The sequence below is a fragment of the Macrosteles quadrilineatus genome, unplaced genomic scaffold (assembly GCF_028750875.1).
Source record: "Macrosteles quadrilineatus isolate MER2022 unplaced genomic scaffold, UCM_ALF_1.0 Scaffold_9__3_contigs__length_116548681, whole genome shotgun sequence".
Taxonomy (NCBI): domain Eukaryota; kingdom Metazoa; phylum Arthropoda; class Insecta; order Hemiptera; family Cicadellidae; genus Macrosteles; species Macrosteles quadrilineatus.
Window position 1 is genome coordinate 97,576,802 of NW_026542602.1, and position 24,284 is coordinate 97,601,085.

Here is a 24,284-nt window from a genome sequence, read left to right on the forward strand (position 1 = left end):
ATTACTGTATGGTTATTGATGACTGAATCTAAAGTCTAAATTAAGGTGACAAGTTATGTTTGTTATTGATGTTTTAACTGTCACAAGTTCACATGATAACTTGGATTTTAGCGGTATTTTTTATAACTTAATCTAATTTAAAAACTATTGGTAAACACACTTGATTTATTTGAATATAGGATTAAAAATTCCATGATATAACCTTTGTAAAGAAACGTTCATATTTTCTATTACTACAATTAAAAAAAAAAAAACTTTATACATGTAATTTAAGTACAAGACTTGTGTATATAACCATCCATCACATTATGGATGTAAGGATTGTAGCAAATCAGATGATACATTGGGAACATGTTAAACTTAGTTACTAACTGCAAAAGTCACCCGATTCCATCCATGTGTGCTGCTTGAATTATATTCAACTTTCACATTTGTATTCCATGCAGTGTTGTCGGATGTTCAACAGCGTAATTTAATTCGCAAAGCTTTTTAAGTTTACCCTAAATAAAAGAAAATGTTATAGATATCTACAAATTGAAATTATTAGGAAAAGTAATTATTGTTATTGTTTTATCAATGCCAAGATAATTTTAAAAGTGAATACACATTCTTTATGTTTAAAATATTTGTACTGCATTTAACATTTTTATGATTACAAATGTTGTGTTGATTTAACAATATAATATTAGTGATTACCATTTTAAAAGGATTAATGTGATATTTAATTACTAGGGAACCCGTTCGGCTCAATGAGCCGCCTAGTGTATGAAACATAACGCTGAGGAAAACCTTATTCTTAAATTCTAGTAACTTTAGTTACATCTTAGAGTTATTTGAAAACTTGTTAGAAACTAATTTTAAATATCTCTAATGGCGTCACCAAGGTTCACCTACATCATTTCTGCTCTCGATTTTAACTGATAACTTCTAATGAATGCTAAACGATCTGCCCCAATTCGAGTTAATATGTTGCAACAAAGTTTTTCCAGCATTGAGAATTATTGAAGAACACTGTTACCGTACTGATAATCTTTCTTAAGTAATTAAAGTTGGGCCATTTTATTTCTTTGATTTGAGACATCCCCCGATCAAACGAATTTTCTCCGTAGAGTAACCTGAAAAGTGGGGTGATGAAAGTGGGGTGTGGGGCAACCATTTCATGTGCTCCATTTTTTACCCACAAACTCGGGGTTACCAACTGGACAGCCATAACCTGCTTTGAATAGGCTAAAGCAGCAACAACATTGAAAGTTGGTTAACGTAATTTTAACAAAATGTTTTGAAATATCTCGATCTGTCAGTGTCTGAAGTAAACATTTCTTGCATGCATTCATTTGATCTGACATTTAGGCAAGTTTACTTTCCCACCGTGACAACACTGCTTCGTATATTTTTTCACTTCCAAAGTAAGTTGCATAGCAGAAGTGGCAAATATTATTCATCTCACAAAGTGAATGTGTATCTGGATGGGTATCTGTTAGACCAGGTCTCTCTTTTTCTACTCTCCTCATACGCACAAAATATCTTATTATTAATTGTGTCCTACTACCGTGTTCAGTATTTCTTCTTTGAACTTGAGGCATTTTCCGTTATTCCAACAAAACTTATTTGAGCTGTTTAACTTGGTCTTAACCTACTAAATATTACAAACATCAACATTTACTCCCAAAAAGCTACAGCTTCTTATAAACAGCTGTTTTTTGGTTTTAAATTTGTTCCATGTATTTCTTATGGGGGAAACCCGAACTTTGAGTGGGCCTCACGCTCTTAAGGGCAGGAATTTTAGAATTCTAAAACCTTATTGCAAAACTACATATTGAGACGAATCTTTTGACACCTCAAACGTTGAAATTGGTCCACAAATAAGGGAGGAGTTGCGTTAACAAAAAACGGCTTCACGTATTATATATATAGATGTTTATTAAAATTATGATGCCCTTTTTAAGTATTGATGGTTAAGCTAGTAAGTGTCACATTTTATTTGTTCAATCGTTAATTAACTTTAACGAAGAACTTTGGTAACTCTCTCATTTAGCATTACGTATAATATCATGGAGGTCTCCAGTATACTTCATTACCATACGTTAATTGGTTTGGTTGCTATTAATTTCAGGTTTCTAGCTTCAGAGATTTCCCAGCTAAAGATTTGTTTTCTATTTGGAACCAAATGGTTTTCTTAGGTTTATAAAGATTTTTACCACTTATTTTCACCAAACGTGTGTTGCAGTGCCTCTTGATAATTACTCTTCAATATGAAAGTATTACTCGGAATTTGTTTCTTAGAACTTTTTCAACTATTGATGTTAAAAAAAAACAATAAACAATCAGTTGGTTATACTACAATATTTGTTTATCTCAATCAATATTTCGTAGTAGTACAATCGGTTATGTAACAATATAACCATTAACCATTAATATGTGTACAATACATGCGTTCCTGGGGTAAATTATTGGACTACTGACTTGAGGGTAAACACAATCCTGGCTTTGATATGACACTATGAGTATTTATTCCAACTAGGGGTAGATAAAATCATAAGTTGAATCACAAGAGTCTGAAGTTTGTTGGGTTAAAAACGGACCCAGCTGTCCAATGATCATTGGAATTTTAATAAATAGCTTAACAGCTGATCTTAGTCTGTAACAAAGTTACACAGATCCTCTCACTCCATTCTACACTCAGCGTGTAAGCTTAAAATACGTACACAAAGTACATTGCTGTTTGATAAAGTGATTAAGTAACAATTCATGTATTGGCTACACACAAATAATTTGGTTACTTTATTTAACCCAAACTTACTGCTATTTTACTCACCCCTCCTGTTTAATAAAATGTGCAAGATAAATAGTAAAAATTGTTGGTTGCTATATTCTTTAAATCTAGATATTTTATTTATTATCACTACTTATTTTTTTTGTGCGAAGCATTCAAACATTTGAAATGCCGTCAGATAATGTCAAAATTAACTAACATCTTTGCAAAGCTCTGTTTGGTTTTCAAAATGAAAAAGTTCTAAAAGTATACTGTATTCCCGCAATGCAAATAAACAGAAAATACCAAATGTGAAATGTCACATTTTACGAGTATGCAGGGAAAATAGACCACGGAGATAGTTGCAATGGCAACTGACATGTATCCATAAACAGGTTAGGTCCCAGGCTTAGCTAATAGCTTTAGCTACAATGCTGCAAGCTGTAGCTGCAGGTAATGGGTGCTCGTAATATTACAGTTTACGCCAACGTAAACCGAGTTTATTTTATGATAAGTTTAGTTTTAAAAATATACTTTGACTCAATTTTTCAGTCTTGCCTCCTGCCTCTAATATTTTATTCTTGTTAAACATTTTAAAGTAGCGAATTTTATCATATTTGTTATGTTTTTAAAAAAAAATTATTAAATATCCTAATGTGTTTGTGTTTAAAAACATTTTTTTCTTTTCTACGCTCGTTTTATTTTCACAGGAGGTATTATGCTGAGTACTCAAATGTCTTTGAGAAAAGTCACCCGACCCATGGATTATCCATTTAAGATTTGAATTATGATAGAATAGTATAATTCATCGCTAGGGCCTTAAGTGACTCTTTTAGACACGAGGTCAAGTTTTGCAAACGAGGCAAAGCCGAGGTTGGAAAATGAGCGAGGGTTATAAAAAAAAAGATACTTTTTGCTCAAGTGAACTATATTTTTCGTCATATTGCATCATTAATTAACAAACTAAGCTAGAAAAAAAATAATTTTTATGTAAAGATAACCTCTCAAAACGACTTCTGTAAAACGTGTTATTGAAATCTCTCATTGGCAATACAGATTGAATCAATAAAATTAAAATGATTGATTATAGTAGACTTTACTATACAGTTTGTTAAGTGACATACATTCTTTTATTTACTAATTTTAATTTACTGTGTTTAGTGAGATAATTAGAAATGAAATCTCACTGATCTTGATTTTTCTGATTTTAAATTACCCATAACAAAATCAAACTGTGTCTAATGTATATCTTTAAGCTGACAGTCAAAGGCACAAGAGCTTATGTTGTTTTCCAATGAAAAGTAAACACGTATTACAAAGGTTTAGCTTCTCCTTTAATCCAAAGTATTCAACTGAAACTGATCCTAAAACACTTCAAAGAGGAGTAATGCAATGTTTTATTAAAACAATTTTGTTTTACAAATGTTCTCAAATTTGCTTATTTGAAAGGTTTGCTCAAGAGTATTATCTTTATTATGGCTTGAAATGTATTATTGGAACTGTACAGAGGCATGTTAAAATTGATGTTTTCCTAATAAAAGCACACTCAGATTATAATGAATATTACTGTGTATGTATGTGTATTTCATAAAATAAGATCTCAGAAAACTTTAAAGATTGTACATATGTATCAGATTCGTTAAAACAAAATTTGATAAATCGTTAAAAATCACTATTTTATTTACATATTTCAAAAGTTTTGATCAGCACCTACATTTTTCACACCTTATTATTCAGTGTAAAAAATCTTCTCCTAAATAACACATTAAGAACAGATATTTTTGTTAAATTTGTGAAATTCATCTTTGTTAGTCATAGTGGACTTCAATGACACTATTTCATTTCATTGATAATTCCTCACATTATATTATTTCAATCTTAAAAATAATTAAGGTAGATTACCATAATAGATGCGGGCAGTTTACTCATCTCATTTTAGGAGAATCTTAAATTCAAATTAGCCGTAGCTTGTGAATAGAGATAATTAACTCTAAGAGAGGAAGTCTGACACAAGTGTATGAACTACACACGGACACAGGCGGTACCATGCTGCGGAAACTGCGCTTCCTGGTCAGTTGTTTATTTTTATTTAATACGTCAATTAATGAACCAAAGTATTATTATTTGATCTAACGTATACTTTAAAACAATAAAGTATTATATGTATTTTTTTTTTATTTATTGTTTTGTTTTTAATATTTTTCTATTTGTAGGCCAAGTACATTTTTTTACAGTATCACAAAGGGTAGATACTTATTATTATTGTATGGTTTTCAGGGAGAGTAATCGGAAATAAAGAAATAGTTCTTGTTTTATCTAAAAACATGGATGTGTAAAAATTAGTTTGTAATATTCTTGTTGTAAAACATTGTTTTTTAAATTGAATCTCCGATATAGGGAACAAGCTATTACTGTAGGTTTCATGGTAAGACCTCGTCATGGTGATTTACTTTTTTTATATATCCCCATAGGCCAAAAACACCATCCGTTCAAATTTATATATGTGTCCGTTAACACGACAACGTTTATAAGTACCCCTGCCCCAGCAAACCTGCAGACTAAGCGAATTTCCATTTGCCTCAATTGATATACACAATTAAATCTATTAAATAACATTAGGTTACAGTACCTAGGTTTGCTGCTACAAGGAGGCTAATAAAGTGTGTTTTTTAGTAAAATATTAATGGTTTAGTATAAAATAAATAAATTTGCCAAGTTTGATCAAAATATATCCATAAACAAGCAAACTACAACATTTTACAATATTCTCCTAAGAATAACATGAGAACTTTAAATTTACAACTTTTTGAATTTTCTCCACCACCAATAACCGCACAAAAACACTTCAATATACTGAATTATTTGTCTTTTTAAGATCTTTAAAATGGTCTAGAGAGAAATTGGGAAATTTTGTGTGTTGATGGTCAAAAATGAGAAAAACAAATTTTTACCCCAAAAAAACTCACCGTAAAACCCTGTTCCCATCGTCCCATCATGCTCGTTCAGGCAAATGGAAATCTATGTGCTCTGAAGGTTTTCTGTGGTGGAGGTATTTTTTGTGTTGTTAAAATGTGTTACGTAAATACATCATCTCATACTTAAGTGTTACACCTTTTGTGGTAAAAGATCTCAACCCATTAATAGGTTTCCTCATCAAGAAATTGATCTATTTTTATTTGTGGGATCCAAACCCCTGAGTCCTGGCATTATCATGAAACGAACATTAGCCTCACAAAAGGGGAAATAGAGGCCATGTAGGAATATGTTACACTTGTGATTTTTACCCAAATATCAATTTAGTACCTTCTTGATGTATTTATTAACTACTTCAAAATCAAGATTGTAGGAACAATAGATGGTAAACCTTTTTGAAAAATAAGCTTTTAGACAGCCTCAGAACATGGTTAAAAGCTATTTATCAAAATATTTTGATAAATATTTTGATATAGGCCTGATAATTATTTTCACAGAATTATTTTCACTGTTTTGGTAGGTCCTTTGCCCCAATACTTAGACAAGATACTGATCACCCCCACTTAAAAAGTTAGTTTATAACAAATTGTCATTGGTCGTTGGTGGGAATTTAATACTTTACTTTAATACCTTAATCTGAAATGGCAACCATTTTAACTTGGAGCTCAACAGCTTCTGAGTTCCCAGGTCAGAAGATACATGTTCTAATCGTTAAATAAGTTTTGCGGTGCCTATGAATACTTTAATTTTTATCTTTTGAAAGTAAAAAGTTTGGATGTTTTTTTCACCCTTTTTTCACTGTGTAGGCCTATACAGGAAGTTATTGAGAAAATAGTTCACATAGGTACACGTTTTTTAAAGTAATAAAAAAAAATTAGAAACTTACGACACACATAATTAGGTTATTGCTCACCATGTTGTACCATAATTGGGGCGTGTTGACTGGAGATCGGTGCAATGTGATTGGATTGAAGTGAGGCTGGGCAAATAATTGGAAAAGTTCATCTAGCTAGCCACATCACTCAGTTTTTTGACAGGTTGGAACTTGTAGACGACACTTTGATCCGATCACACAACCCAACCTAAATTCAATATTGTTCAATCATTACTATTCACGTTTTTTTTTTTTATTTTCACGGCTAAAGTTTTGTCAGCAATAGCTCAAACGATTCGAGAATTATTTACTGAATTAATTTAAGTTATCAAAGTTTGTTATGATAAGAAAATAAATAATCCCTATTGTTGTTTGGTTGTTGGGATATAATGGTTTTTCATAATGGTGATGACGGGTAACCTAAGCGGACTAATGAAAGTACAATTTATATCTTGAATGTTGTTTGGTCTATATAACTGCATCGATTTGTTTTCTTATTTTTCGATTTTGTTAATCAAAGAGAGTATTGGAGCCAAAGCATTCCTTATGTCAACCACTGCTGTTCACATTTAACCTAGAGTTGGACCTGTGATTTGAACCAACCAATCATTGCTTCTGTTGACAACAATAAGCCTTTGATTGCACTAGACATTACTGTGTGTTGACAAACCAGTCCCATTTGATCTATGTTAAGATTGTTGTTTTGTTATTCTTAAATTGGTAATGAAGTATGCTACCTTTTTGTTACTACCGGTACCTTTTTGTGATGTATTTTTAAAATGTAAAAGATCTTAGATAAAATTTTATTAATTTAATGTTTGTGAAAATTGTTCAAATATTTATGCTAGATAGTATTTATTTTAATGCATACGTAACATAATGCAGACATTATGGATGAGGAATCATATTGATGTAGACATGTTGTGTGTTTTTTTTTTATTAAAAATGAAACCTAAGTAATCAATAATTGATAATGAACTGAAGTTTCCAAAGTCGCAATATTGAAAGATAAATATTTTAGGAAGTAAACGTAGCCGAGTTTCATCAATCTGCCAACAATCAGTTTGCTCAATCTTGCAACTTATCTAGATTTTCCACCTTCTTATTTTGACTGGAAAATATACTCCCTTTAAATCTACTTTCCAGATCACAATATTATATAAAAAAAAAAATGCTTAAATGAAAAATCCTTATGTAATATACGTTGGTTAGTTACAAAAAAAGAATAAAGATGTATTTTTTTTGTTTTAGACCATGATACGAATTTCCTTTTTGATTTCAGCAATATTTACAGTCAAAACCATTTGAGTTGCTATCTGATGTTTTTTTTCACAATATGTTTCTCAAATACACACACATAGCTTTTGGTTTTAGTTTTAAAGGCAAATAAATAAACATTGTATCCAAAAATAGTTTTGTAGAGAAAATTTTCATAGAATAAAAAAGAGTTTGAGGCATTGAAATGGCAATACTGTTTGTTATCAAAGAATGATTTTATTTTTAATCATTCATATCCTGGCACACATTTATTAGAGTATATATTGTCTTATAATCTTCATCTTTTGATTGACAGAGGGAAAAGTATGCTAAGGTAGGTACTCTTCAGCAGGATTAGAATTTTCAAGTAGGGTTAAAGGATAAAGGAAACAGTATGAGTAGGGGTGGAATTTTATCCTAAACAAACACTTATGATTATTACTATCATGTGAAGTGGCCGTGTTTTGTTTTTGTTGTTATTTTGTGTGCCCGGTAGATTTTTTCATTTATTAATTATGTAACAACAGGTTAATATTGATAATAAGTAATATGACCGAGGTTCGGACAGTTATGTGAAAAAACTTTAAATGCCTCTTGAATTATAAATATCAATCAGATTTATCGAGCCTTTCCTAATATCATCCAAAATATTAATTTAACTAAAATACATTAGCATGATAAAATTAGAATACCAAATTATATTTGAGAGGCGTTGACTAAGGGAGTTTTTAGACTTGTTACACACATGGATCATGGATGTAGTTGCAGCAACATGATTTTGCAGAACGTATAAAAATATGTTACAACATGTTTGTCTGTACGTATGGGTAGAAGTTTTTGATTATTTTTACATGCCATATCCTAGCAATGTTACCTCAGTCAATTTTTATTTTTCTATCTGTCACTCTCTTAACTGTTTAGAATGTCTAGCTTTTGAAACTAAACCCTCTAATTTTTAAAGATAATGCGAATGAACGTTCTGACATAAAAAGAAAAACTATATTTACTCATTTACTTTGTTTACATTTTGGTTAAGTTATTATTTAATTTTGCCACACAGCTGATGAGAGTAAATGGCTCGATTTAGTGTTGTTTCTATAATTAATGTCGGGTATATACAACTATTTTCCATGGTAGGTTTATAGAACCAAATAATTTGTATCCTCCCAGTCACAAAGCACAAGTAAAGAATTTGTTTAACACTCTTAAGAACATGTAAAACACTGAGAAAGTAACACAGTGTATATTGTCACACTGTAAATTGCAAGGATTCAATCAACTTCTGTAACATATCGAAGGCTGCTGCGTATCTTCCAAACTTCCTGGATGTTTCATCCTAAGGTCAGCCTCCACCTGTATGTAGGTCGCTGAGAGTGAGAGCATAGACATTCCTGGCTGATTGATTCTCTGGGGTCAGGATACCCCGGCTAGGGAACCGTTTGCCTGAATGTGGAACCGTGTAGTCTATGTTAATGTCACGGTCTGAAGCCGCTCTAGTGTACAACGATGGGAACTAAACTGACCCAGTGTTTTTCCTTGTTTCTGAGAAAGGAAAGTAAGAAATGTTGTGGTGAAAATACCACCATTTTCAGAGAAAAGTCGTTTACCTTTCCCAGCCGTCCATAATCTTTGAGTTTTTGATAAATAAAATCAAAACTTGGTTTATTTACAAAATGAAGTAAAGGAAAACAAATAACACATACATACATAGTGGAACAAAACCGTCTTTACCTTGATAGGTGTACAACATTGTGTATGTATTTTAGTTTCAAGTTACACTAAGACATAAATAGTTTACAAACATAGGCAACTACGATTTTAATGGAAAGTATGTACAGACAATTAGATAATAACAAGACCAGGATTTGGGCCGTTCCCTTTCAAAGTGTAAAAATGCCATTGGCGTAGAAAAAACACAAAATATAACAAATATTATTCAGGAAATAATCCTACATAGGCTAAAAGCCTCTGTAGGTTCAGTCATAATGACTAACTTAATTCGCGTAGAATCAATTGTAAAAATATAAAAAATAACTATGGTGAATTTCAAATATAAATGAGTAGCAAACAGTTCTAGCTAAAAAAATGTCTTGGTGTAGTTTTTCAATGCAACACAAGACATCTCGCTCCATTTTACAACCATCATTCATATTTGGTTTAAAATTCCCCCAGTAGCATATTTTAATTTTCTTAACAGACTCTATTCAGTTATACTGTACGCCTACAAGTTTTTAAAATGGTGTTTACAAATTTAATAAGAAAAATTTACGACCGATTTTTGTTCTTTATTACGGCTTATTGCCCTAATGAAACATCCAGTCATAAGGAAAAGGATACACTGTTAATGCAAGTATGAGAGAGAGGAAAGAGAACAAGTTTGTGTCTCCATCCACAGAGAGGAGGGATGGAGGGGGGGGGGGGTCATTCATGGCCAGTCAGCCAGTTCAGTCCCAGTCCATGTGTACTTTACTGTTAACTGTCCCTGCACTGCACTGATGTTCTAGTGAAGTGTTGTGACTAAAGTGATTAGTGGTTCCAGGATGTAGTTGTTTACGTTTCAAATTGTCCAGGTTCGTTTTTATCAGTGATGATTTTGTAATTTTGTTGTGGTAATGTGTATGTTCTGTATAAAATATATATAATACTACTTTTTTAAATCCAGTTATGGTGTGATTATATTTTTTGTTTTATTTGTCTTTTAAGATCCCTGCAAATGTTTGTATTAACAAAAAAAAAAAAAATATAGTTGGTATAAGCATACACTAACCAACACAAGTAGACTTCTCATCCCAATGTAAATTTTGAAGCATGTTTTTCGTGTCTAGTTCATGTACTGAACTAGACACATGGGCGCTAGTGTCGACAAAACTTTGTTTCTATTATTTTAGGGTTAATTTCTTGATTTGTGCTTTACTGTTTGGTTATATAACTAGGAGACAAGTTATTGTTTATGATTAGATCGTATTATTTGGTTAAACGAGTTTTTAAATGGCTGTAATAATGGGAAACAAATTGTAAACAAAACACGACCTCCTCTACATAAACCGTACAGAACTAACAATAAAATTGTCTTCAGCTGTTCCATAAGGATGAGAAATCTACTAAAGGGAGTATGTTTTATCTATGGTATAAGTCACATAATCATATTGACAAGATTTAAATTATTATAACACAGTTAATCTATTTAAGTGCCATTGATTACTGAAAAAAATTACAGTGGCTCTGAAAAAGAATACATTATTAAGTAAGTTAATTTCACTCATTTAGAACCTAAAGTGTAATAAATATGTTTTGAATTTTGCCCCACAATATTTCAATTAAAATTTAGACATTTGTATACATTTCAAAAATAATTAAAAACATATAAAAGCAACCTTTAAAGTGTTGTTTTACAAAACAATTTTATTACAAAGTCAATTTTAATTACAAAACTAGTCCTAGAATATTCAGAGACATAACTTTTTCCGTCAACCTTTCCGTCGGTTTTTAAGTCAACAACATTCCTCATCAGTTAATCCGAATGTCAGGGAAAAGCGCTTGAATATTTTAACAACTTAACTTCAATTTCATTAGCAAAATGTTTCTATCTCAATCCAGTGGTAGGATGTGTACAATACCTGATGTTGTATGACCTTGAGTTCCAGTCTAACCATAACAGCTGATAGACTTCCTCTTGCTTAGTTCCTTCTGCCCTTATGGTTCTTTGGTAATGTTTCTTTGTGGGTAAAATAATATTTTTGTCTAAATAATATCCAAATTGTAACAAGAGAAACATATTACAAGTGTGTTTTGGGCAATGATTCACATTTGCATGTTAATATTTGCCCATTTTAAATCTCACTAGTATTTATTCTCTCCACATATTTATGAATTATTTTCGAATTATTAGTCAGTTTAAAAACGTTGTATTTAAAATAAATTGTTATTTATAAATTATTATAAATTAAATAAAGATGGTGTATTAAACATTTAACATGCTTTTTACTTTCTCCCCCTATACCATAGTATATGTCAAAGTCAAAGTCAAAGTCCTTTATTCAACCAGATTAACAATACATTGCATTGGCCAAGTCAAGAGATTACATTTTTAAGAAATTAATTAATTACTAAATACATTATATACAAATTATTTTCTTTAATGTTTGATAAGCTTAAAGACTACCAGGAAATTCCCGGACGCTGTAGCAGACCTTATTTATCAACATGGACTTAACTGATTTCCTGAATTTTCCGATGTCCTGTTCGGCTTTCAAAGGGAGAGGGAGGTCATTAAAAAGTTTTACTGCATTGAAGTGGAAATTTTTCTGAAAGAATGTGGTTGAGTGTCGTGGTACTGAAAGATTGAAATTGTTGCGGAGACGATAACTATGGATACTTGGAGAGCTATATGATGATTGGTTTTTCTTGATAAATGATAATGTTTCTAAAATGTAAATGGAAGGGAAAGTTAGAATTTTATGTGATCTGAAGACATCTCTGCAGGATTGACGACGGTGAAGGGAAAAAACAGTTCGGAGAGCCTTTTTTTGAAGCCTGAATATGAACTGAGTCCTTTGGCTTTCACACCCCCAGACAGGTACAGCATATGTCAGATAAGGATAAACTAGTCCATAGTAGGCTGTCAAGAGGACCTCACACGAAACAGTATGTTTAAGAGTGCGGAGCATGAAAATCCCAACAGATATCTTGTTTGAAACGTGATCGATATGCTTGTGAAATTTGAGGTTCTCGTCTAGAATTAAACCAAGGAACTTTACATCTGGGGAGGGGGAAATAGTGGTATCATCAAGAAGAACATGTATGTCAGTGGATGTGCGATGCTGAGCAATGCTAAATTGAAGGAGTGTGGTTTTGTTGGCATTTAAAATTAGTTCATTATCCTCACACCACTGAAGCAGGCAGTTGGATTCAAGAAATAGGGTCTGTTCTAAGGCCTGAATACTGGGATTTGAAATGGTGATAGAAGTGTCATCGGCAAAAAGGCATATGGAGAAAGTATTGTTTTCGTCAAAATTTTCGAGTTTGAGTTTTGAGTGGATATATTTGTTTTGGGTCCCCCTGGACCCAAAAAAGTGGTTTTCGAAGTGATGTCTGTGTGTGTGTGTGTGTGTGTGTGTGTGTCTGTGCTTTCGTGCTGCATAAGCTGTGGGGACATGAGTGTGAATGTGACCAGACTGTGTGGACCTGGTTGCTTATGTGGACATCACACACGTCCACACAATTTTCACAGGAAATACATTAACTGTGTGGACTTGGTGATGTCTGACTAGTGGCGCTCCTACAGATTTTTTGGTGAACAAGGAAAGCTGCTGGCGGCTACTAGCAATGGGACTTGAATGTTTGGCTTCCCAATCTCCTGATATAGAATAGGTACTCCTTGTACAACATTTCATAATAAATGAATAACCCAATCAACTATTTAAATAATTCTTACAGTTTGGTTAAACATAGCATAATTATCATTTATAATATAGTTATTTATATAAATAAAACATTTTTAACTTTTTATGCCACCTAATATTTTTTTCATAGTTATTTATTTCACTATTTGTTCTTGTGATTCCATTTAGCTCATAATTTCACCCATCTTCTTTCATTTATTTATTTTTTCTATTTGATCAAATAGAATTAGATCAAAAGGTTAATTTAATTTATTCAGTCCATTTCACATTTATGTTTTTCTTCTCCATTAAATATTTGTGTACAATTTTTGTAAATACTTTGTGGGAATAAATATATAATTCATTCATTCATAATAAATATAATGAGTGTGTGATATAATAAATAATTATCACATTTAAATGTTACATACAGGGTGATTGATATAAGTGTGCCAGCTGTTTTATTCGAAAACTATAAGAGATATCAAAAAAAGTTAAATGGTAAGTGCATTGGATTTATTATTTAAAAAATTATAGTCAAGTCAAAAAAATTATTTTAGCCGCCATTTTTCCAATATGGCCGCCAACTTCGATTTTTCTTATGGAACACCCTGTATTTTATGATGTATTCTGATAGAAAAAGATTTTTAAGACGATTTTATCCTTGTGATTTTTTTCATAAACCTAATCATTTCAAAGATAATAATGGTTTAAGTTGTGAAATTTTGAATGGTTTTCGAACAAAACATCTGGCATGCTTGCTTAGGCCTTTATCGAAACTCTTTCTCATGCAGAAATTTCAAAACTTTAACCATTATTATCTTTGAAACAGTTAGGTTTATGAACAAAATTACAAGAATAAAATCGTCTTAAAATTACTTTTTCTACCAGAATACATCATAAAATACAGGGTGTTCCAAAAGAAAAATCAAAGTTGGCGGCCATATTGGAAAAATGGCGGCTAAAATATTTTTTTTGACTTTACTACAATTTTTTAAATAAAAAATCCAAGGCACTTGCCATTTAACTTTTTTTGATATCTCTTATAGTTTTCGAATAAAACGGCTGGCACACTTATATCAATCACCCTGTAGGCCTATATTAGTATTTAGTAAGTAAAAAAACAATTTGCAAGATCAATTTGCAAGTGAATAGACAGTGCTGGCCAGACTTTACAGTTTTAACCAGTTTTATCACTTTTTATTCTTGTTTTTTAATTTGATCAACATGACTAGTTTTGACTATTGTGATTTTGACACTATTTTAAAGAATCTTTTGACATACCACAATGTTAATACATTGGTTATGTGGTTGCATACAATGACCTGACGAAGTTCTAAGGGACGAAACTAGTCGTCATACCAGCAACTGTGGTTGGATGAGGTAATCCTTTTATATTATTGATAAAACTTGTGTGTGTAATAGAAGCAAGTGGTTTACTACAGCCACTATTTTACAACCATTAGAACAAATAACAGAAGTCATTGGATTCATCCTTTTTGTCGTGAACGTGATGCAGGTGATCGTTTTCGTACGTTTTACAAAACATCAGGAGACATGAGACAACGTTTTTTTTTTATGTCAGTCCAGTCATTTGATGAGCTTCTTCAGATCACGAGGCCTCGAATAACAAAAATAAACACGCATTTTAGGAATGCTATTCTATGCTATCAGAATATTACTATGCCTGTTTGTCCCACAGTGATAGCTGGCCGTGAACATTTTCGATAAACTTATCAACATCAAACATTTATAGTAGATTCTAAACAACCGCACAACGCAACAGGATAGTGTGCACGAACCCCCGAGACTGAACGAGTTTTCGGTCTTTGTCTGGTCGTACTAAGATGATTGATTAAATGCACTAAGTTAGATTTCAGTTGTGACAAAATTAGTCAGTACAGTTTTTATCCCTGTCTTATTACATTCTTCCATTACAAGTCACATCATTAATTAAATGGCCATCAGTAATTGTCTTTACTTTCTGGTTAATTGCGTCCTTAAGTACGGGGTTTGTGAGTGTAGATGCTAAGTTTGAGAACGCCTCACAAAAGAAATTTACACACGCTAAAATCTGGTGATCTAGGGGCCACGACATAATATCACGACATAAATATCAGGAAGGTGAAATAAGCCATTCTAGAATAGAAATATAATAAATTTCATGAAAATTGAATCCTTATGGGCAATGAATCTTGTTAAATTAACATTTATAAGGTTTAATGTTTATCTAACGTTGTTGTCTCACCTGTGACATAAAAAAGAGCTTAATCAACAATTATGAACCACAGCTTGACACAGGGCCATCCGAAGGGGGGGGGGCAATCGGGGCAAGTTGACCCGGGCGCCGCAGCAAATTTTGTTTGTGGTCTTGTAGGTTTGCATGAATTGTAAAGGTTATCAGATTATGGCGTTAATAAATACGAATCTGAAAAATGAGGCTGTAGTTACGAATTATTTTGTAACACTATAGGTGTAATCAAAATGTAAACGTAATGTAGTATGAAGCTAACATATGCAAATGCGACTAGTACTGGGGGGGGGGGGGGTAGCTGGCACCGCGACTACATTTTCCCTGGGCGCTGACAACCCTAGGGACAGCCCTGGTTGACAAAGCGTTTCGACATCTACATCATCCTAACAGTTTCTTTAGAACCGAACGGCTGCATTTTCCCGATAGATTCCGTTTCCCTAAAATTCATTCGTACGGACATAATTCATTTGAAAAAAATAGAAAGAATTCAATAATAAAGTGAATTACAATTGTATTAAAAAACTGAGAAGACAAAATGTTTAACTGTCCTCTAATAGTAAGGGGTTGTCGTCAAGATGCTACCCCAACAAAACGCCACCATCTAGATGACCGAAGTGTTGGGTTGACTTGTAGGTTGCAATTTAAGTGCCGTACCGTCAGTAATGTCATTAATTAAAATATATAGTACATTTTCCTTACGTCCGCCAGTCATTTTAATACAGGAATATGCTTTATTTCTTCTCATAAAACCTTTTGTACTGCCGTTGATTATGGACGCTAACTGACTACAAGTACAGGTAATGTATCGTATATAAAGGGGGAGACGTGATTCATATGATATATTTCTTTGTACTATCGGTCGCTGATTACTGTACAGAAGCATCTTTTTCCTACCTGCATTAATCCATTTACACTATCGTCGATTATAGGCGCTAACTAGAGCTACAGTTCAACATAGTCAAGCTATAGTCAAATTTGAAACTGAATTGAGTTTGAGTACCTCATCTGAAAGGGCTTTCTGTTCAGAGACAAAGTCAGTTAGTGTCATAGATTAAGTCAAAACCAAATACAGCAAAGTATTTAATTTATATATTATTAATATATAAAATATTCAATTAATATTAATTAATAAATCAATGTAGTAAAATGTTAATATGAAATGAATACTATAAAATATTTATATCAAATTATACAATATTAATATATAATATTAAATTATATTAGTAATATGGAACCAAATCGATTGTATCACTGAAAAAAATATCGATAGTTCTCTAGCAATATCTTTATGAAGACATTGGTATTTTGGCCTGATATTTTAATCTGACGAGAAACTGTATTTATTACTTATTAAATATTTTTTACTATGAATTAATACATGAATATTGTTATTTCATATGCTACATAGCAATTCGGATGTGACTAATATACATAAGTCGCTAATAGGATCCGTGAATTGTACAACAATTTGTTTATAAAGAAGAGTGGAGACATAACCTAAATATACTGTCAAAATGCAACCAGTGAAATTCCCAAACTGTGTGGACATTAACACCATTAAGCGAAAAAACACTCGATTGTGTCAACATTTGCATTATCTATGTGGACATGTGTACTAGCTTTTGCATTACCTGTGGGGACATGGCCGACTCTTGCATTAACTGTGGGGACGTCCACACAATTTTTGTGATTATTTTTACTACATTTAGACCAATAAACAAGGAGTGTTCTTTTATTCATCTTCAATTTGAGGTTAGAAAGAACCTAGGATATTTTTTTCAGCCGTGTGCCTTGATGTCCACATAGTTTGGTTAAAAACCCATGTCCACACAAGTATAGGGATGGCGTGTATGTGTGTGTCTGGATGTGTACAGACCTAGAGACTACACCTGTGGTCCGATTTCGATGAAATTTGGTATGTAGGTTCTAATCCATGGTATCTCCAGGCGTTTTTTTAATTTTTTTGAAATTTTGATTTTTAATGGGGATTTTCCCATAAAAACCCATAAAAAACCGGAAAAATCGAATTTTCTCAAAAATGGCCCGAACGATTTTGATATAAATTTAGTATATTGTAGCCCTTTAAATTTTGAACAAACTGGTGAAAACCCCATTTCTCTAAAAATTACGGTTCAAAAGTTATGGTAAATTATGTTATTTTCCTATAAAAACCCCATAAAATAACGAAAAATAGGATTAAAAAAAAAAAATCCTGTTTTTATTCAACATAGTATGTTATGGTCCTTACAATTTTGATAGTTTTTTTCAATTTTTTAGAAATTTGGATTTTTAATGGGGATTTTCCCATAAAATAACGGAAAAATAGAATTTTCCCAAAAACGGCCCGAACGATTTTGATAAAACATTTAGTATGTTATAGTCCTTTATATTCTGAAAAAAATTGTGCAAATCCCATTTCTGTAAAAATTACGAATTAAAAGTTATTTTAAATTATGTTATTTTCCCATAAAAACCCCATAAAATAACGGAAAAATCTGATTTTTCCAAAAATGGCCCGAACAATTTTGATAAAAATTTAAGAGTTTAAACGAGTTTGATAAAAATTTAGTATGTTATAGTCCTTTAAATTCTGAACAAAATTGTACAAATTCCATTTCCGTATATTTACTCTCACCTCTTACACATGATAAAGGTAGTTGACAAACTTATGGGAGAAAGTATGTGTCAGAATGCTGATACCGTTTATTTAAGATATGTATTTAACATGTAAAAAGTAACATGGTTATATCAAACCTTTCCTTACTCAAATCTTATGTAAATGATCAATCAGGTCCAAATTTTTACTATCCTGAAAAGTATCTCAACTGTTGTGTTATCAACAATTTCAGTACCTAATTGTTTACAATTCAAAACTTCTTAAAATTTCATTATTTTTTCTCTGGAAAATGTCTATGTCACTATTACAGTTTTTGAAATTTTAACCTACATTAATTTCACTAAACAATATTCCAACCTAAGTAATGAAACCACGTGTCACTTAATCGTTTTGATCATGGACGGTTGGGAAAATTGAGAAACAATTGGGAAATGTTATCTAGCTGGTTAGATCGAAGACGGATGTATATGGAAAAGCCATGTAGACCAAATTAGAATATTGTAAATAAAGAAAACTAAAGGGGGAGGATTGCTATACCAGCTGATCAGCTGGTATTTATTATCTAATGACCAACATCACTTTTGCCACTGTGCTATAGAAAATGTGAGAAAAACATTTACTACATTTTTAAACATTCTTGTTGTATTTAATAAGGAATCAATTAGTTCTGGTTCTGTTATCGGACTATAATGCTTCATTGTAATATTTATCTGTGCTTATATTGATTTTGTATTGAACAACTCCCATCCATAATCCGTAAGTCAGATCAGATAACGTGATATCACAGCGCAATGTTCAAGTGTTGTTCTTCTCAATGTTGAGGAAGGTATATTTTAAGAATTTCTGCAAGTATTAGTTTTAACAATCCCTTATTTTGTAGTTGCTTATTAATAAGTTTATTTGTTACGGTTTATACAATGTTTTAATTGACTTTGTTGGTTATTCTGAGGGTTCTAGTATGTTTTAAAGGAAAATTCAGAATCAGTACTTAATGAATATATATATCGTAATGCATAAAAATATTCCATGCTTAATTTTTGTTATTTAAATAATATAAGTTAGTTTTATATGACAACTAGCACAAGCAGTCAAGGCTTTACTCGTAACAATTTAAATAAAAAAAAAACAAAATTGTTTATCTGATAGAAATATTAAAAAAAAACTTTTGGAAATTCTTTGAGAATCAAATGTATTTTCATTTTTTATTAAATCTCTTCACATATAATCACCAAAGTTAGTTAAAAATATGTGACTGCTGAAGATAAATGAAGAGAGAACCTCTTCATTTACAACATTAACTATCTCTCCGTGGAGCTTTGGACTATTGATTCTGGAACAACCTACATTTTAATGGTTTTTACCAGAATATTATTATTTCTTTATCTTCTTTCACTTGGAATTAATCTCTTTAACCTAATTATCCAACAGCATGGCCCTTGGAGAGATAGCCATGTATTTATATGCGTGAAAAGACATGTTTCAGGAGGTTTAACCACCTTTTTGGGCAATCACTTAATATTTATTTTCCCAAATGAACGTACATTTTTTTGACTGGTATAGACTATAACAAAATAGCACGTTAATATTGAGGTTTTGCTATAATTTTATTGCATATATGTTACAGAGAAGCAGGATGGAGCACTGCGAGCTGGTGTCAGAGATGACCCAGGTGGAGCACATGACCACCGGGGAGCGGCTGGCATTGGCCCGGCGCCGGCGCACCACTCAGCTCAAGCTGTGGGCGGCTCGGGAACGAGAGTGGGAGCGAGGGAGACATCGGCGTGAGCGAACCAACCACAGACGCATACGCTTCAGTGACAGTGTAATGCTTCTGGAGGCGGCTAGCAGGAACGACATTACAGAAGGTTGGTAGCAGTGTAGTGGGTATGAGGGAATAAGGTGGGAGAAAGAAATTAGGAATTAGGAGGAAGAAACAAGTAGGTACGAGTAGGAAATGAGGAGTTAAAGGGAAGATATGAGAAGGTAGGAGGAAGAATGAGGAGGTAGGAGGAAGGAATGTGAATAGGGAAGAAGAAATTTAGAAGAGTCAGGAGATATGATAAAGTAGGAGTAAGAAATTAAGAGGTAGGCCAAAGACAGAAGGAGGTGGGACGAAGAAATGTCGAGTTAGAAGGAAGACTAGATGAGGTAGCCTACGTGGAAGAAATAAGGAGGTAGGTGGAAAAAATTAGGAGGTAGGGAGAGACTATTAGGAAGCAAGAGAAACAAATAGAGAAATCGTAAAAAATTAAGTGATAGGCAAAATAAACAGGATGTAGGAGATAGAAATTACGGAAAGTAAATAAAGATACGTCTTATAATACTTAAAAAGATAGAAAAAGATAGAACACTTAAAAGAGATAGAAATTATAAGGGAAATTCTAAGAGAAAGATATAAAACAAAATCAGGTTAACTGGGCAACAACAGTAGGTATTATGACATACCTTAAATCCATGGCAGTTATGTCATAAGTTTGCGTTTTAGTGCCTACCAATAAATGTTATCAATACAGTTCACTCATATACTGTACTCGATTTCCCTTACGTAATACTACACAGTAGTTTGCAAAATTACATTTGAAATTAGAATAAGTTTGCAACCACACCAAAAATTGTATAATGCCAAAGTAAGTTTTAATAATATCATTGGACCCAAAGAATTCGGGAATTAAATCTTGAAAGTTAGCAAACCAAGTTTCTGAAGCTGTGAAGTTAGCTTGATCTCAGTAGCTATTGGCCAGAGCTACCTAAATACATTTTAGGTAAAATCTTGAGACAAGTTTTTTTTAATGTTTCACTAAGAAAATAACTGTCATTATTTAGCTGTAGATTTATTTTAATATGATTGATTTTTCATTCATTTGGAAAATTTTTGATTTAAGAGATTATAACCACATAAAAAGAACTATGTGTAAACTATTGATTGTCCTATGGTATTTTTATCAAGAGAGTAAAGTGCATGCTAGAAAACATGCCGTAAAATAAGAAAGAAAGATGTAGTCTAAATAAAGTTCACGGAAGCTTTAGCTGATTCTACAAACTCACCAAAACCACCCCCATATTAAAGATTGGGATAAGAAACCTACTTGCAGAACGGTATCCAAATTCAATGGTCTTATAATAACTTTATTTATAAAACCTGGCATTGATTTTTTTCAATTTTTTAAAATTATTTACTATCCTTATGAAAGAATCATTTCTGGTTATTTCTGTCTGTTAATGTAAATGTTTTGTTGTTTTATTTCTTGTTATTTAACAGCTAAGATAACATGGCCAAAATAGACTTTAGATTTAGATTTTTTTATTTAGTAATTAGTTTAGTAAATTAATTAATTTATATTAAATTTATTTATTTTAATTATCTGTTGTAGTTGAAAGACTACTGGAAAAAGGAGTCAGTCCCGATTCAACGAATGAGGATGGACTGACTGCTCTGCATCAGGTAATATTTGTACAATTAAAACTGTTTCACTCTTGAACAAACAATCACTCTTTATTGTTTTTGACATTTCGCTCTAAAACGTTGAAACATGTAATCCAATTACAGGTGATTCGGTTATCAGTTTCATATTACTTTCCGGCAATTTAACTGAGATCGCTTTCATGTTTATTTGAATGCATTATTTTAATGACAGGTTTTTGCAACATGTTTATTGATTAAGTTGATTTATTTTTGCACTTTAGTGTTGAGAAGATAAATTTTAATTGTTTGCATCACTGAAATATCTATTGCTATTGGAGATAAATAATTTATTGATTTCACAATAATTTATTGATTTTATTAGTTTTTATTAGTTTTATTGATGTACGCAAAAATCAATTTACGTTAAAACATTTGAGTGACGAAAAGATCGGTTGGTTGGCTTCATTCTAAACTGAAATTTCATGCTTATCGACAATTTATTAATTTTTCTTTAGTATAGATTAGCTCTTATTGCCTATGTGCATCAAATCTCCGACATAGACAGTGACATATTTATACACAAAAACAATATTAAAATTGTGTTATCAATACAACAGACTTGTAATTTGTTAGTGCAGTGTTGAAGTTGAAATAGTAGCCCATTATGACAGGGGTAGATGCTTTTAGTTGTTGTTGACAGGTAACCCAAAATGTCATCGCAATACTAAAAGATATTAAAAGACTTAAAAGATGTTATTATTAAGTGATATGGCCGAAGTTGAGTAGTGATACAAGTGTAAAAGGCTGTCAAAATATGCCTTGATTGAGTACTTAGGGGGACTATTAGTAGAAGTAGAAATACCAGTCTCATGTTAAAGCTTTAGGCAGTTGAGTTAAGCTTCGGATAGAGTGATCTGATACAAAATACTCCTTTCTGTTGAGTAGGTCAACTTTTTAACAAAGCCTAACTGAATGTAAACTGTAGCAAGGAACATCAACTATCACAGTATCAAAAACTAAGGGAAAAATAAAAATTTAACAAAAGTACATAACAGATAGGATTTGTATTACCGTATCCAAAAGTCAGTGTTGTAAAGTTCTTTATTAGTCTATGTGTGTTGGTAAATAAATAAATGTCCAGGGTTTACAATAATAAAAACATATAAACCTTTTATTTGTCAAATTGTACAAATATGGTTATAAATTTAGATTAAATTCTTATCTCAGGGTTCTAGGAGTATCGGGCCGGCTCAAAGTAGGCTTATGTGATTTTGGATAGGCATAAGCCTAATGTTAATCAAAAGTTACAGTTCAATTAGGTATACACTTTTGAAAAGATGAAAGTTCAAATTTTGAATTTAGTAAAATGATAATTTAGGTTAAAGTTCAAAACGGCAAAAGTCAATAGAAATTTTGCAATGTGAGTATTTTAGGAAAGTAGGCCTAAGTCAAGTGCAGTTTGATCTCACCCAAAAGTTTACAATAGTCTTCACCACAAAATATTTCTTGATGTAGACATGATAGGTATTAAGTAATTGAGATAGATCTTAAGGTTTAAATACTGTTAAGTTAAATCACCAATTAAAATTTTCAAATCAGATTCCTTTCTTGCTTCTTCATGACTTACTATGCAATTGAAATCTTGATGTTAAATTTCATACATCTGTTGTAACAATTGGCTATCACTGGTTTCTTGATGTCACTCACTATTCACTGTTACTTATGATTGGTTGGTATTTTAATTATATTTTTGAAAGTGAAAGAGAAGAAAAATTTTGTAAAATAATTCAAACTGTATAAATAACTTCCAGCGATTACAAATTTCAGCTTATTAAATAATAAAAGACAGTGTTTGATGAGAATGTGAAATATGGAAATTTACAATAGGTGAAACCTTTTGCCCTTTTACTGTATGTAAACATGTGATAATTTAGAGGTATTAATTTAGCTAATAGCTAATAGTAGGCCTAGGTGTTTGGATACATAACACATGGTTTATAAACAACTTATATACAAATTCAAAAGTAAACAATGAGGATAATTTTGGAACATCTCAGTGTAAGCATTAAATTTGTTGTTAAATTTTTGATTACATTATTATCTATTTGATATAGTCCTTTTTGTGATGTCCCAAAATATTTTGAACTTCCAATATGGTGATGTGAAATAGTTTCCTTCAATAGTAATTGTGCACAAATTTTATTCTAGACAAATTTCTTTTACGTTATGGATCCAATGTAGCATTTCGTCAATATATAGTTATCTGATGTAACTATAATTCAATAGTGTTATATTTGTTGTTTTGCTGTGTAGTGCTGCATAGATGACAACGAGGAGATGATGAAGTTACTGCTGCAGTACGGAGCCAACGTCAACGCAGAAGACAGTGAGAAATGGACACCTCTCCACGCAGCAGCAACCTGCGGACACCTACATCTCGTCAGATATCTCATAGCCAGGTAAGATTTCTCATGGTCAGGATTTTACTTATAGATCCTTTTAACCCTCCGAGTGTCACGCGTCATAAAAACGACGCACAACACACTTTGTGTAGGGTCACGCGTCGCTTTTAAGACGCACAAACATCGTTTACGGCGAAGGCTCTATGACTGACTGAATCGGATTGAACTGGATCGAGTTAGGTATCGTTCTTTCCGTAATATTCTAAGCTTTCTCCAGAGGTCTGTCTCTAAGCGCTATTCATTTTAGTTCCGAAAATATTGTAACAGACAGCTGACGTGCGTGTATTTGTAAACAGCTAGGTTCCCCCGGA

General features: G+C 32.0%; 1 protein-coding gene across 5 annotated transcripts in view; it reads left to right on the top strand.

The window, feature by feature from the left end:
* The window catches only part of LOC129002701 (protein phosphatase 1 regulatory subunit 16A), a 113,962-nt gene that overhangs the window by 24,476 nt on the left and 65,202 nt on the right, over positions 1–24,284 (top strand). For 4 of the 5 annotated variants that reach the window (XM_054430699.1, XM_054430703.1, XM_054430702.1 and 1 more), the window contains exons 2-4: positions 19,733–19,973; positions 21,480–21,550; positions 23,825–23,970. In XM_054430699.1, the coding sequence (XP_054286674.1) occupies positions 19,742–19,973; positions 21,480–21,550; positions 23,825–23,970 (449 nt within the window). In that variant the 5' untranslated portion in view covers positions 19,733–19,741. Of the gene's footprint in view, positions 1–10,320; positions 10,427–19,732; positions 19,974–21,479; positions 21,551–23,824; positions 23,971–24,284 lie in introns of those variants that run through there. The other variant, XM_054430700.1, reaches the window with a different exon arrangement.